This window comes from Taudactylus pleione, unplaced genomic scaffold (assembly GCF_031769625.1).
Source record: "Taudactylus pleione unplaced genomic scaffold, aTauple2 ptg000597l, whole genome shotgun sequence".
In the NCBI taxonomy this organism is placed as follows: domain Eukaryota; kingdom Metazoa; phylum Chordata; class Amphibia; order Anura; family Myobatrachidae; genus Taudactylus; species Taudactylus pleione.
In genome coordinates this window covers 1,461,209-1,478,339 of record NW_028284999.1, presented here as the reverse complement: position 1 = coordinate 1,478,339, position 17,131 = coordinate 1,461,209, and the positions used below count along the sequence as shown (strand labels likewise).

Here is a 17,131-nt window from a genome sequence, read left to right as displayed (position 1 = left end):
CTGTACAAACCATGCTGCAATACAAGTATATGTGCGCCTGCACAAACCATGCTGCAATACAAGTATATGTGCGCCTGTACAAACCATGCTGCAGTACAAGTATATGTGCTCCTGTACAAACCATGCTGCAATACAAATATATGTGCTACTGTACAAACCATGCTGCAATACAAGTATATGTGCTACTGTACAAACCATGCTGCAGTACAAGTGTATGTGCTCCTGTACAAACCATGCTGCAGTACAAGTGTATGTGCTACTGTACAAACCATGCTGCAATACAAGTATATGTGCTCCTGCACAAACCATGCTGCAATACAAGTATATGTGCACCTGTACAAACCATGCTGCAATACAAGTATATGTGCGCCTGCACAAACCATGCTGCAATACAAGTATATGTGCGCCTGTATAAACCATGCTGCAATACAAGTATATGTGCTCCTGTACAAACCATGCTGCAATACAAGTATATGTGCTCCTGTACAAACCATGCTGCAATACAAATATATGTGCTACTGTACAAACCATGGTGCAATACAAGTGTATGTGCTACTGTACAAACCATGCTGCAATACAAGTATAAGTGCTCCTGCACAAACCATGCTGCAATACAAGTATATGTACTACTGTACAAACCATGCTGCAATACAAGTATATATTCTACTGTACAAACCATGCTGCAATACAAGTATATGTGCGCCTATACTAACCATGCTGCAATACAAGTATATGTGCTCCTGTACAAACCATGCTGCAATACAAGTATATGTGCTCCTGTACAAACCATGCTGCAATACAAGTATATGTGCGCCTGTACAAACCCTGCTGCAATACAAGTATATGTGCTCCTGTACAAACCATGCTGCAATACAAGTATATGTGCGCCTGTACAAACCATGCTGCAATACAAGTATATGTAGTCCTGTACAAACCATGCTGCAATACAAGTATATGTGCTCCCGTACAAACCCTGCTGCAATACAAGTATATGTGCTCCTGTACAAACCATGCTGCAATACAAGTATATGTGCTCCTGTACAAACCATGATGCAATACAAGTATATGTAGTCCTGTACAAACCATGCTGCAATACAAGTATATGTGTACAAACCATGCTGCAATACAAGTATATGTGCTCCTGTACAAACCATGCTGCAATACAAGTATATGTGCTCCTGTACAAACCATGCTGCAATACAAGTATATGTGCTCCTGTACAAACCATGCTGCAATACAAGTATATGTGCTCCTGTACAAACCATGCTGCAATACAAGTATATGTGCTCCTGTACAAACCATGCTGCAATACAAGTATATGTGCTCCTGTACAAGCCATGCTGCAATACAAGTATATGTGCTACTGTACAAACCATGCTGCAATACATGTATATGCTACTGTACAAACCATGCTGCAATACAAGTATATGTGCGCCTGTACAAACCATGATGCAATACAAGTATATGTGCTCCTGTACAAACCATGCTGCAATACATGTATATGTGCTCCTGTACAAGCCATGCTGCAATACAAGTATATGTGCTACTGTACAAACCATGCTGCAATACATGTATATGCTACTGTACAAACCATGCTGCAATACAAGTATATGTGCGCCTGTACAAACCATGATGCAATACAAGTATATGTGCTCCTGTACAAACCATGCTGCAATACAAGTATATGTGCTCCTGTACAAACCATGATTTAATACAAGTATATGTGCTACTGTACAAACCATGCTACAATACAAGTATATGTGCTACTGTACAAACCATGCTGCAATACAAGTATATCTGCTCCTGTACAAACCATGCTGCAATACAAGGGGTTCATATTATTCCTTGTGCTGAAATTGTATGTGGGGTAAATACTGGCAGCTTCTGCATGTATCCTACAAATGCTGGACAGCTTTATTGTTAAACTTCAACTTAGGGCCCAAATCGACAGCTGTGTAATCACACGCAATGCAGCTGCGAAAATATGCTAATGTCTGCCACCGCTCACCTAGCATAGAGATGCCCACTACCAATATCTCACATCTGTAATACCTCGCATCCTGCGTACAGATCTGTAACATCAGCTACAGCTCAGCCAGCATAGAGACGCCCACTACTGCTATCTCACATCTGTAATACCTCACAGTCCTGTGTATACATCAGTAACATCAGCCATAGCTCAGCCAGCATAGAGACACCCACTACTGCTATCTCACATCTGTAATACCTCACAGTCCTGTGTATACATCTGTAACATCAGCCACAGCACAGCCAGCATAGACACCCACTACTGCTATCTCACATCTGTAATACCTCACAGTCCTGTGTATACATCTGTAACATCAGCCACAGCTCAGCCAGCATAGAGACACCCACTACTGCTATCTCACATCTGTAATACTTCACAGTCCTGTGTATACATCTGTAACATCAGCCACATCTTAGCCAGCATAGAGACGCCCACTACTGCTATCTCACATCTGTAATACCTCACAGTCCTGTGTATACATCTGTAACTTCAGCCACAGCCCAGCCAGCATAGAGACGCCCACTACTGCTTTCTCACATTTGTAATACCTCACAGTCCTGTGTATACATCTGTAACTTCAGCCACAGCCCAGCCAGCATAGAGACACCCACTACTGCTATCTCACATCTGTAATACCTCACAGTCCTGTGTATACATCAGTAACATCAGCCACAGCTCAGCCAGCATAGAGACACCCACTACTGCTATCTCACATCTGTAATACCTCACAGTCCTGTGTATACATCTGTAACATCAGCCATAGCACAGCCAGCATAGATGCCCACTACTGCTATCTCACATCTGTAATACCTCACAGTCCTGTGTATACATCTGTAACATCAGCCACAGCTCAGCCAGCATAGAGACACCCACTACTGCTATCTCACATCTGTAATACCTCACAGTCCTGTGTATACATTGGTAACATCAGCCACAGCACAGCCAGCATAGAGACACCCACTACTGCTATCTCACATCTGTAATACCTCACAGTCCTTTGTATACATCTGTAACATCAGCTACAGCTCAGCCAGCATAGACGCCCACTACTGCTATCTCACATCTGTAATACCTCACAGTCCTGTGTGTACATCTGTAACATCAGCCACAGCTCAGCCAGCATAGAGACACCCACTACTGCTATCTCACATCTGTAATACCTCACAGTCCTGTGTATACATTGGTAACATCAGCCACAGCACAGCCAGCATAGACACCCACTACTGCTATCTCACATCTGTAATACCTCACAGTCCTGTGTATACATCTGTAACATCAGCCACAGCTCAGCCAGCATAGAGACACCCACTACTGCTATCTCACATCTGTAATACCTCACAGTCCTGTGTATACATTGGTAACATCAGCCACAGCACAGCCAGCATAGAGACACCCACTACTGCTATCTCACATCTGTAATACCTCACAGTCCTGTGTATACATCTGTAACATCAGCCACAGCTCAGCCAGCATAGAGACACCCACTACTGCTATCTCACATCTGTAATACCTCACAGTCCTGTGTATACATTGGTAACATCAGCCACAGCACAGCCAGCATAGAGACACCCACTACCGCTATCTCACATTTGTAATACCTCACAGTCCTGTGTATACATCTGTAACATCAGCCACAGCTCAGCCAGCATAGAGACACCCACTACTGATATCTCACATCTGTAATACCTCACAGTCCTGTGTATACATCTGTAACATCAGCCACAGCACAGCCAGCATAGAGACACCCATTACTGCTATCTCACATCTGTAATACCTCACAGTCCTTTGTATACATCTGTAACATCAGCCACAGCACAGCCAGCATAGAGACACCCACTACTGCTATCTCACATCTGTAATACCTCACAGTCCTGTGTATACATCAGTAACATCAGCCACAGCTCAGCCAGCATAGAGACACCCACTACTGCTATCTCACATCTGTAATACCTCACAGTCCTGTGTATACATCTGTAACATCAGCCACAGCACAGCCAGCATAGAGACACCCACTACTGCTATCTCACATCTGTAATACGTCACAGTCCTGTGTATACATCTGTAACATCGGACCATCACACATAATTACAGCAGCTCTGACCTGTCTCAGAAATTACTAACCTCGTCACACGCAGTGAGTGCACAAGCTGCGTATGCAATCGCAGTGGCTAATTCATGCCCATGCAGCGGCGTTCAAACGGACAGGCGTGCCTGCATTTCTCCGACCACTCCCCCGTCACCACCTCCAAACGCACATGACCTGTCACTCACTCTGCGATGGATTCCTGTCTGTGTGCGTAATCGCGGTGCGATCACCAGGTACTCCTAGTGCGTTGCATGCACTGTACGTAACAATCAGCCGATCTGTGGGCCTGATTCAGAGCCGCTCGTAAGCGGCTGCTCGTTCACTCCGAGCGATGTTCGCACATCTGCGCATGCGTATGGGTCGTTATGCGCATGCGCCAACCAGTCATTGCGGTCGGAAATCGTGCGCTCGCAAAACAGCGAGGGCCTGCTAATTTGAGTGACAGAATGTACAGTTTGTGGGTGGTAATAGGGGAAGGTGTTTGAAAACGGGGAGTGGAGATCCGAACGCAGGCGTGCCAAACGGTCAAAACGGGCGTTTAATGGGAGTGCATAATTAGTAAAGCAGCGTCATCGGCCACGTCACTTGGTTGTCTTTTAGCCAGAACTGTTCGCATGATTGCGGTAGGAAAAACCAACCACAAGCACTGCGAGCAGTTGAGACGCCTTTCGATGTACTTGAAAAATCGAATAAATAGCGGAGATGACGTATGATGCGAACGGCCAGGGGGCGTCTTTTCAAAATAGCGAGCGCATGTTTCGTTCGCTTGCTCAGACATAGAGGCGTCAACAGACCGCAAAGAGCGAGCACTCAATTTAAATAGCCAGCCCCTTTTTCTGAACGAGCGTCCGCAAATAGCGTCCGGCTCTGAATGAGGTCCTGTGTACGTGGTTTCAATTGCAATTCCTGCTGAATCAGGCCCTTAGATTTGAGTTTGGACACCTCCCTCCCAAATCTAATCTCTATGCACTTCTTACATCTCCCCCTCTCCCCCCCCCCCCCCACGCAGAGCAGCATGGTGTGCCCAGGGGCACAGTTACCGGCTCCTATTGCTTTACTCCCAGCACAGAATTAGGCCTCATGTGTGCTGGGTGCAACGGCACTGGAGACGTTTATGAAAACTGATGCACAGGAAAAAGTTGCTGTAACCCATAGCAACTGATGAGTCATTTATAAACTATACAAGAAACAATAACAGGATCTGATTGGTTGGTATAAGTTACAGAACATTTTCCTCTGCACCAGTTTTTATAAATGGCGCCAATAACACGAGATCACAGTCTCCATCCCACCCAATCAGCTGCATAATCCGGACACATGTGACATGCACACGGTGCTATGTTTGTTGCTTTTGTGCTATTCATTTCCTGCGGCCATCACTGAAAAACAACATTGGGGCTCAGGGCCTGATTCAGACCCGCTCGCAAGCGGGTCGATGGTGGGGCACTGTTGCCGCGTGCGTGCGCAAGCCCCTAAGTGAGTGAGAATTTCACTCGCTCCGGGGCTCGCTACAAACAGGGCGCTTTTGCGCCCCGTTTTTTAGGTGGAGAGGGGGGCTGGCTGGGCAAACGGAGGCATTACAGAAGGAACGCCTGCCGTTTTTGGGGCGGCCCTACTGACATCACTCGTGATGTCAGTGGTGAGCTTCCTGCTCTATTTAGAGCAGGAAGCTCACTGGGGCTTGCGGGAACCACAAGGGTCTCGTCGCAAGCCCGATGGTCACCCACAGCTTAGCGAGCGGCCAGGAGGCCGGGTAATAAAAAAAAAGCGGCCGCCCTGATTCAGAGCGTGCGCTTCATTTTTTTGCGAGCGCCTCTGATTCAGTCCCTCAGTGCGGCACCTCCACTAAATATCGCGGTCCCCGGGTCTGAGAGGAACCTTTATCTGTATTTGGTGTTAATTCCACCCCCTTAATGTGTCCTCTTATTCAGTTCTTTGTACTTTGCAGAACACATCTATGCACCTAAACATTTTGTATGCAGACAATCTAAAGGCACATTCTTCATACTGTTCCATTGTTGTGGTTTTATCTCAGTTTCTATGTCTGCCTATGCCCTATGTAAGGGATATACCCCAGGGTACTCGGGTGGGGGCTTCCTTATAGGAGACACAGAAAAGGGCGGGCTGTCTCTTTAACCCATGGAGGGATGTGTCAGGTATAATTGCTGCTCTTTGTGAATGACACTACAGGTTTGGTCAGGTATTGTTACCATGGAGGCACAGTGATGACATGGGAAGGGGCGGGGCTGAGCTCACCTGGCCTCAGGTGAGATTATGCCTTGCTCTCATATTGACTGAGATCCCCAGTCATCCCATGCACACATGAAGCTGCCCCCTGAGCAATGGAGTGAGGGGCTCCAGAACCAGAAGAGAGACTCACCTGGGGCAGAAATGCCACCAGGTGAGACCGCCGGGGGAGGAGAGACAGCTGGAAACACAGTACAGGTAAGGTAGGTGGGCGGAAGACACAAGGAACTGACTGGGAAGAGGAGTGAGAGAGAGACTTTTCAGACACAACTGCCCAAGAGAGAGAGAGACACCAGGGACAAAGAGGGAGACAGCAGAGACACTGAGATGTCAGAGAGTGAGACACTGGGGATACAGAGAGACATACTAGGGATAGTAGAAACAGAGGGAGAGAGACTAGGGACACTGGATTGTCAGTAAGACTGAGCAGGGACACTGAGCTGTCAGAAAGAGAGACACCAGGGACACAGAGAGAGAGAGAGACCAGGGACACAGAGAGAGAGAGACCAGGGACAGAGAGAGCGAGAGACCAGGGACACAGAGAGAGAGAGACCAGGGACACAGAGAGAGAGACACCAGGGACACAGAGAGAAAGAGACACCAGGGACACTGAGCTGTCAGAAAGAGAGAGAGAGAGAGAGACCAGGGACAGAGAGAGAGAGACCAGGGACAGAGAGAGAGAGACCAGGGACACAGAGAGAGAGAGACCAGGGACAGAGAGAGCGAGGGACCAGGGACACAGAGAGAGAGAGACCAGGGACACAGAGAGAGAGAGACCAGGGACACAGAGAGAGAGAGACCAGGGACACAGAGAGAGAGACCAGAGACACACTGAGAGAGAGAGACCAGGGACACAGAGAGAGAGACACCAGGGACACTGAGCTGTCAGAAAGAGAGACACCAGGGACACAGAGAGAGAGAGACCAGGGACACAGAGAGAGAGAGACCAGGGACAGAGAGAGCGAGAGACCAGGGACACAGAGAGAGAGAGACCAGGGACACAGAGAGAGAGAGACCAGGGACACAGAGAGAGAGAGACCAGGGACACAGAGAGAGAGAGACCAGGGACACAGAGAGAGAGAGACCAGGGACACAGAGAGAGAGAGAGACCAGGGACACACAGAGAGAGACACCAGGGACACTGAGCTGTCAGAAAGAGAGACACCAGGGACACAGAGAGAGAGAGACCAGGGACACAGAGAGAGAGACACCAGGGACACAGAGAGAGAGAGACCAGGGACACAGAGAGAGAGAGAGACCAGGGACACAGAGAGAGAGAGACACCAGGGACACAGAGAGAAAGAGACACCAGGGACACTGAGCTGTCAGAAAGAGAGAGAGAGAGACCAGGGACAGAGAGCGAGAGACCAGGGACACAGAGAGCGAGAGACCAGGGACACAGAGAGCGAGAGACCAGGGACACAGAGAGCGAGAGACCAGGGACACAGAGAGAGAGAGACCAGGGACACAGAGAGAGAGAGACCAGGGACACAGAGAGAGAGACACCAGGGACACAGAGAGAGAGACCAGAGACACACTGAGAGAGAGAGACCAGGGACACAGAGAGAGAGACACCAGGGACACTGAGCTGTCAGAAAGAGAGACACCAGGGACAGAGAGAGAGAGAGACCAGGGACACACACAGAGAGAGACACCAGGGACACACAGAGAGAGAGACACCAGGGACACTGAGCTGTCAGAAAGAGAGACACCAGGGACAGAGAGAGAGAGAGACCAGGGACACACACAGAGAGAGAGACCAGGGACACAGAGAGAGAGAGAGACCAGGGACACAGAGAGAGAGAGAGACCAGGGACACAGAGAGAGAGAGACCAGGGACACAGAGAGAGAGGGACCAGGGACACAGAGAGAAAGAGACCAGGGACACACAGAGAGAGAGAGACCAGGGACACACAGAGAGACACCAGGGACACTGAGCTGTCAGAAAGAGAGACACCAGGGACACAGAGAGAGAGAGACCAGGGACACAGAGAGAGAGACACCAGGGACACAGAGAGAGAGAGAGACCAGGGACACAGAGAGAGAGAGACCAGGGACACACACAGAGAGACACCAGGGACACACAGAGAGACACCAGGGCATACTTGCCTACAATTGAAAAAGCATTTCAGAGAGATTGTGAAAACACCACCTATGTGTGCAGCTGTAAAGTGTACGTATAAAAAAAATTGTATTAAATGTAAGTGGTTCTCTATAAGTGGTCTTGAGAAACCTTATTTGAAAATACGTGTAGCCATAGGGATCATTTTGCCTAACCAATGCAGGGAATTATACTATATGAATGTGTATTCTGTCTCTATATTTCCAAGTGTATAACAGCTACTGTACATAATAGGGATAAGGTGCAATCAGGGGGATTGGCAGACTCTTCAGGGAGTCAGGGAAATTGCTACTATTTCAGGGAGTCTGGCAAGTATGCCCTATGGACACTGAGCTGTCTGAAGCCGCGTAATTAATTGCCGATTAAACAGAGCAATTGAGCGATTACGACACCGTAATCATTCAATCGCTCATTAATGGTGCATAAATCGGGCAGTTTAATGTCGGAAATGACCACGGATTTGCGCTCCCGCTGGTCGTTTCCGACATCAGTCATCGCCTGAACATGGCGGTCAGTCTGCCGATAACGACATATTGGCCATGTTCAGGGATGAGGGAGGGTGCCGGCACTGAATGACATCGTACAGTGTGGGCACCTACAGGATGAGGAACTAATGTATGATGACGATGTCGTAATCATTCAAACGTTTCTCAGTCGGCAAGTGGATGCGCGGCATAAGAGAGAGTGATGGTGGGGACACTGAGCTGTCCAAGAGAGAGACAGCAATAACACGGTGCTGTCTCAGAAAGAGAGAGACTATGGGGACACTGATTAGTCAGAGAAACGGCAGGGACACTGAGCTGCCTGAGGGACAGAGGGAGACACACAATGGGGACACTGAGCTGTCTGAGAGAGGGAGATGGGGACACTGAGCTGCCTGAGTGACAGAGAGAGAGACACACACAATGGGGACACTGAGCTGCCTGAGTGACAGAGAGACACACACACAATGGGAACAGTGAGCTGTCTGACAGCGGGAGACGGGGACACTGAGCTGCCTGAGTGACAGAGAGAGAGAGACACACAATGGGGACAGTGAGCTGTCTGAGAGAGGGAGATGGGGACACTGAGCTGCCTGAGTGACAGAGAGAGAGACACACACAATGGGGACAGTGAGCTGTCTGAGTGACAGAGAGACAGACACAGAATGGGGACAGTGAGCTGTCTGACAGCGGGAGACGGGGACACTGAGCTGCCTGAGTGACAGAGAGACAGACACACAATGGGGACAGTGAGCTGTCTGACAGCGGGAGACGGGGACACTGAGCTGCCTGAGTGACAGAGAGAGAGACACACAATGGGGACAGTGAGCTGTCTGAGAGAGGGAGATGGGGACACTGAGCTGCCTGAGTGACAGAGAGAGAGACACAATGGGGACAGTGAGCTGTCTGACAGCGGGAGACGGGGACACTGAGCTGCCTGAGTGACAGAGAGAGACACAATGGGGACACTGAGCTGTCTGAGAGAGAGAGACGGGGACACTGAGCTGTCTGAGAGAGGGAGACGGGGACACTGAGCTGCCTGAGTGACAGAGAGAGAGACACACACAATGGGGACAGTGAGCTGTCTGAGAGAGGGAGATGGGGACACTGAGCTGCCTGAGTGACAGAGAGAGAGACACAATGGGGACAGTGAGCTGTCTGAGAGAGGGAGATGGGGACACTGAGCTGTCTGAGTGACAGAGAGAGAGACACACACAATGGGGACAGTGAGCTGTCTGAGAGAGGGAGATGGGGACACTGAGCTGTCTGAGTGACAGAGAGAGACACAATGGGGACACTGAGCTGTCTGAGAGAGAGAGACGGGGACACTGAGCTGTCTGAGAGAGGGAGACGGGGACACTGAGCTGCCTGAGTGACAGAGAGACACACACACAATGGGGACAGTGAGCTGTCTGAGAGAGGGAGATGGGGACACTGAGCTGCCTGAGTGACAGAGAGTCAGACACACAATGGGGACAGTGAGCTGTCTGAGAGAGAGAGATGGGGACACTGAGCTGCCTGAGTGACAGAGACACACACACAATGGGGACACTGAGCTGCCTGAGTGACAGAGAGACACAAACACAATGGGGACAGTGAGCTGTCTGAGAGAGGGAGATGGGGACACTGAGCTGCCTGAGTGACAGAGACACACACAATGGGGACAGTGAGCTGTCTGAGAGAGAGAGATGGGACACTGAGCTGCCTGAGTGACAGAGACACACACAATGGGGACACTGAGCTGCCTGAGTGGCAGAGAGACACACACAATGGGGACAGTGAGCTGTCCGAGTGAAGGAGACGAGGACACTGAGCTGTCTCCTGGGTGGGCATGGTATACAGATCCCTTTTACTATAATACAGGGGGTCCCAATGCCTCCATACGTCAGACAAGCTCTATACAAAGGGAACATTTACACTTTTTTATACAAACTTTAACTTTCTTCACTAAGAAAAAATCCCTGTAAGATATGAAACATTAATCACCTAAAGGTGCACATTCAACATTTTGCGCATAACTCCACATGTACTAACGCAAGATCACCATCAATGGGAGAGTGGCACCCGTATGTGTAATGACAGCTGTATATAGAGCATTTTCTTACGTAGTATGGTGTAATTTTTTCTAATCTGATTTCCTTCTACACATAATGTGATGATTTATGGCTGGATTCTTCCACACGTCACTAATGTCTAAAAATAACCAGCAATTACAGCAGCCTCCACCCTGGTGACAAGACGGCATTACTGCTATCTGACACCGTTCACAGAGACGTACCTATACGCTTCCCATGCCTTCCTAGGACATGAATTGCCATAAGCCTCAATATTTATTAATAAACATATAAGGGCTGGGACGAAGTATAAAAAAAAACCCAGTCATTTTGCACCTGTACAGCCCATAATGCAATGCAAGGGGGGGCAAACAGATTTATATTTTTACATGCCGGGTAAATACTGGCTGCTTTATTCTTATGCTGGGAACCACACTGGCCGATATATCGTTCATGCAGCCGACAATCTATATATCGCCCCAGCCATCGGCCAGTGTGTACAAGTTATATCTGTGCACGACGTCGCTCACAGGTAATGGCGTCAGCTGCGCATCACTGTGGATGCGATGTATATCTTTCATTTGCCAGTGTGCACAGATGACTGACCGACCCACATGCCGGTCGCAGGAACCGCGATCGAGCAGCTCCGCCTCCCGGCGCTCTGCTTGGCCGTAAGTACTGAAAGACGGGGGCGTGCCGCGAGGCCATGCCTCCGTGACTCGCAGCACATCCCTGTGAGGCGAGGTCATGTCACCTTGAGACAAGACAACGCCCCTTTTACAGGCACGCGCCTTCAGTGTGCGCACAGGGGGAAAGCCAGGGCTGCTTAGTCTGTCCCTGAAACCTAGTGTGTACCCGCAATTTAGATTTGACCTAAGACACATAGCACATCTGCCCCCCTGCAATGCAACTGGATTTTGCAGTTACTTTTTTGCATTGTTCTCAAATCAGAAACAACCTCTGTAAAATGTGTCCCCTTTGCTACCATCGGTGATATTTTGTGAGTTGTCAGAATGTAGCCATTGTCTGCTTCATCCCTGACAGTGACAGACTAGATTAGGAGCCTTATTGGCTTTGGCCCAGACCTTTCCCACTGATAAAAGACCAAGGGCCTGATTCCCTATGGATCGCAACTGCATATGCAATAGCGATTATGTACGTAGTTCAACTGCGATAGTATGCTAATCCATTGTGATCGCTATCCCGTGTACTGAGCATACATACATAATTTTTATCAAGACTGCAAAACCATCGGTAACATGGAGTACCACCAAAGCCTCACGCAGGGCCATAACTAGGGTGGTGTGACCAGGGCCATGGCACAGGGCACCGCAGGGCAGGGGGCGCTGTTTGGGCATGTCAATTTCCTGTTTATTATCATTCTCACTTGTAGCTTCCTCTTCTTTTATCCCCAGCATCTCTTGGCCTCCCCTATCTCTTCCCTGGCCTTTCCCCATGAGGCCATGGCCCTCTCTCAGGTGCGCTATATTATGTCCCTATTTATCCCCAGCATCTCTTGGCCTCCCCTATCTCTTCCCTGGCCCTTCCCCATGAGGCCATGGCCCTCTCTCAGGTGCACTATATTATGTCTCTATTTATCCCCAGCATCTCCTGGCCTCTCCTATCTCTTCCCTGGCCCTTCCCCATGAGGCCATGGCCCTCTCTCAGGTGCACTATATTATGTCCCTGTTTATCCCCAGCATCTCCTGGCCTCCCCTATCTCTTCCCTGGCCCTTCCCCATGAGGCCATGGCCCTCTCTCAGGTGCACTATATTATGTCCCTATTTATCCCCAGCATCTCCTGGCCTCTCCTATCTCTTCCCTGGCCCTTCCCCATGAGGCCATGGCCCTCTCTCAGGTGCACTATATTATGTCCCTAATTATCCCCAGCATATCCTGGCCTCCCCTATCTCTTCCCTGGCCCTTCCCCATGAGGCCATGGCCCTCTCTCAGGTGCACTATATTATGTCCCTATTTATCCCCAGCATCTCCTGGCCTCTCCTATCTCTTCCCTGGCCCTTCCCCATGAGGCCATGGCCCTCTCTCAGGTGCGCTATATTATGTCCCTAATTATCCCCAGCATATCCTGGCCTCTCCTATCTCTTCCCTGGCCCGTCTCCATGAGGCCATGGCCCTCTCTCAGGTGCGCTATATTATGTCCCTATTTATCCCCAGCATCTCCTGGCCTCTCCTATCTCTTCCCTGGCCCTTCTCCATGAGGCCATGGCCCTCTCTCAGGTGCGCTATATTATGTCCCTATTTATCCCCAGCATCTCCTGGCCTCCCCTATCTCTTCCCTGGCCCTTCCCCATGAGGCCATGGCCCTCTCTCAGGTGCGCTATATTATGTCCCTATTTATCCCCAGCATCTCCTGGCCTCCCCTATCTCTTCCCTGGCCCTTCCCCATGAGGCCATGGCCCTCTCTCAGGTGCGCTATATTATGTCCCTATTTATCCCCAGCATCTCCTGGCCTCCCCTATCTCTCCCCTGGCCCTTCCCCATGAGGCCATGGCCCTCTCTCAGGTGCGCTATATTATGTCCCTATTTATCCCCAGCATCTCCTGGCCTCCCCTATATCTTCCCTGGCCCTTCCCCATGAGGCCATGGCCCTCTCTCAGGTGCACTATATTATGTCCCTATTTATCCCCAGCATCTCCTGACCTCCCCTATATCTTCCCTGGCCCTTCCCCATGAGGCCTTGGCCCTCTCTCAGGTGCACTATATTATGTCCCTATTTATCCCCAGCATCTCCTGGCCTCCTCTATCTCTTCCCTGGCCCTTCCCCATGAGGCCATGGCCCTCTCTCAGGTGCACTATATTATGTCCCTATTTATCCCCAGCATCTCCTAGCCTCTCCTATCTCTTCCCTGGCCCTTCCCCAGGAGGCCATGGCCCTCTCTCAGGTGCACTATATTATGTCCCTATTTATCCCCAGCATCTCCTGGCCTCCCCTATCTCTTCCCTGGCCCTTCCCCGTGAAGCCATGGTCCTCTCTCAGGTGCACTATATTATGTCCCTATTTATCCCCAGCATCACCTAGCCTCTCCTATCTCTTCCGTCGCCCTTCCCCATGAGGCCATGGCCCTCTCTCAGGTGCACTATATTATGTCCCTATCCCCAGCACCTCCTGGCCTCCCCTATCTCTTCCCTGGCCCTTCCCCATGAGGCCATGGCCCTCTCTCAGGTGCACTATATTATGGCCCTATTTATCCCCAGCATCTCCTGGCCTCCCCTATCTCTTCCCTGGCCCTTCCCCATGAGGCCATGGCCCTCTCTCAGGTGCACTATATTATGGCCCTATTTATCCCCAGCATCTCCTGGCCTCTCCTATCTCTTCCCGGGCCCTTCCCCATGAGGCCATGGCCCTCTCTCAGGTGCACTATATTATGTCCCTATTTATCCCCAGCATCTCCTGGTCTCCTCTATCTCTTCCCTGGCCCTTCCCCATGAGGCCATGGCCCTCTCTCAGGTGCACTATATTATGTCCCTATTTATCCCCAGCATCTCCTGGCCTCCTCTATCTCTTCCCTGGCCCTTCCCCATGAGGCCATGGCCCTCTCTCAGGTGCACTATATTATGTCCCTATTTATCCCCAGCATCTCCTAGCCTCTCCTATCTCTTCCCTGGCCCTTCCCCAGGAGGCCATGGCCCTCTCTCAGGTGCACTATATTATGTCCCTATTTATCCCCAGCATCTCCTGGCCTCCCCTATCTCTTCCCTGGCCCTTCCCCGTGAAGCCATGGTCCTCTCTCAGGTGCACTATATTATGTCCCTATATATCCCCAGCATCACCTAGCCTCTCCTATCTCTTCCATCGCCCTTCCCCATGAGGCCATGGCCCTCTCTCAGGTGCACTATATTATGTCCCTATCCCCAGCACCTCCTGGCCTCCCCTATCTCTTCCCTGGCCCTTCCCCATGAGGCCATGGCCCTCTCTCAGGTGCACTATATTATGGCCCTATTTATCCCCAGCATCTCCTGGCCTCCCCTATCTCTTCCCTGGCCCTTCCCCATGAGGCCATGGCCCTCTCTCAGGTGCACTATATTATGTCCCTATTTATCCCCAGCATCTCCTGGCCTCTCCTATCTCTTCCCGGGCCCTTCCCCATGAGGCCATGGCCCTCTCTCAGGTGCACTATATTATGTCCCTATTTATCCCCAGCATCTCCTGGTCTCCTCTATCTCTTCCCTGGCCCTTCCCCATGAGGCCATGGCCCTCTCTCAGGTGCACTATATTATGTCCCTATTTATCCCCAGCATCTCCTGGCCTCCCCTATATCTTCCCTGGCCCTTCCCCATGAGGCCATGGCCCTCTCTCAGGTGTACTATATTATGTCCCTATTTATCCCCAGCATCTCCTGGTCTCTCTTATCTCTTTTCTGGCCCTTCCCCAGGTGCACTATCTCATGTCCCTATTTAAAAAATGGGGTTGTGGGGGGGGTCCCATAAATTCTAGTTACTGCTCTGGCCTCACGTACACTTGTACAAAGCTCTGACCTGACTCAGGAATCACTATCAATGCACGCTATGTGTCCTCAGGCTGTGGCTAATTTATGCACGCCCCTGCAATGGCGTGCGAATGCACTGGCACGTCTTCATTTCTCAGACCACCCCCCCTTCACCTCCCACAAATGACACTTCCTGCCAATCACTCTGCGATGGATCTGCATAGTCACTGCGATCGCAGTCCTGTTCTCAACGGCCGGTTTACGCACTGCGATGCATGCGCAGAACGCAACAATCACCCGATTGCGTGCGTAATCGCAGTTGCGTACGGTAGTGAATCAAGCCCCAAGCTCGCAGTATGACGCTGACTATTTACGATGATACATTGAGGGGTAATAAGTAAGTACAGTATAGGGGCCTGTGGTTATATCGCCACTCTTGGCCAATGATGGCTGTTACTGTATACTAAGCTTGGATCTAGATTAGCCCGGGACCCTAACCTCTCACATGACGTGCATCGGCAGTGTCGGCACAACGGAGCCCTGCTTCGGCACTGCCTTCTGCTCCTAAGACTGGGAGTGTGGTGCAGGGCTGTCTATCACAGACAAGCGAGCATCAGATGTTACCAGCTGCTCCTCCATATCAGCGCCCAGTGCCCAGTGCAGGGAAGTCCCTGATCCTAGCGGCATTATGTTGATCATTCAATGTCTTGGGTGCCCCCTAAATACTGGTTCCCTAAGTATCACCTTTAGTTGTCTAATGGTAGCATTGGCCCTGGAGACGACCTGATTCATGTTAGGTCTTGGACTCGGGTCCTGGAGGTTTCAGTGAATTGTCACCTGTAGACGTGAGGTGGGGTCTGTATTTGAGCTTATTTCACTACAACAAACTCTCTTCTTACTGATCCCTCTTCCTGTAATTGCTGCTCCCTACAGTCTGTTCTGTAAGGCCCTGAGTCCTATATATGGTGCTCAGAGCTGGAGGGGACCTAAACCAGGCATCTGCCCCAGAATAGAGTCTCACAGAGGGGGGTGCTGCTTACACACATCTTACAGAGGTAACAAGGTCTTCCATGCTCCAAGGCGGAAATCTTATATACACATTTAGGGGCCCATTTATCATTAAATATTTGTGGCATATCCCCTGGAAACACCCGTTTTGGGGGGATAGCCGCAAATATTAAGTATTCCCTAAATGTACTATCGGAGATACCGACTGCGATCCCTCCATATCTGCTGCGATCCTACCAGCCCTCATTGGTTGGGGGATGCGAAGTTGACGGATTTACCAAGCTCTGGAATGTGAAGCCCCTGCAGCCAATGCCATTTAAAGGTGGCATTGTGCCACTGTAGTCTATGGGCGCCACGCTGCAAAACTAACCAGGAGAGAGAACCCTCCCCAGCAATGGCTGCCGCACATGTGTGAAAGCCCCTGTCCCTACAAGTGCAATTAAGTGCATTCCGGCGCTAATATTGCATACTGCAGTGTGAACATGGGCGCTAATATCGTGTCCAGGTGGCATGGATTATGCAATTATTGATAAATGAGCCCATTAATGTCAGCTCTCTAGATCCCATTGCAGGAGAGCAGTTTTAGAACCGTATTGATCTCTTAATAGCGATAAAGTATCTCCAGGTCGGCTTGTAATTAATACTAGGTGTGGCC

The 17,131-nt window shown here is 50.1% G+C and overlaps 1 protein-coding gene across 1 annotated transcript in view; it reads left to right on the top strand.

Annotated features, from left to right (window-relative positions):
- The first annotated feature begins 6,336 nt into the window (after positions 1–6,336).
- Positions 6,337–17,131, top strand: part of LOC148480778 (sodium-dependent proline transporter-like) — a 128,539-nt gene continuing 117,744 nt past the window's right edge. The window contains exon 1 of the mRNA XM_088453874.1: positions 6,337–6,560. Coding sequence (XP_088310000.1) covers positions 6,438–6,560 — 123 coding nt within the window. The 5' untranslated portion in view covers positions 6,337–6,437. The remainder of the gene's footprint in view (positions 6,561–17,131) is intronic.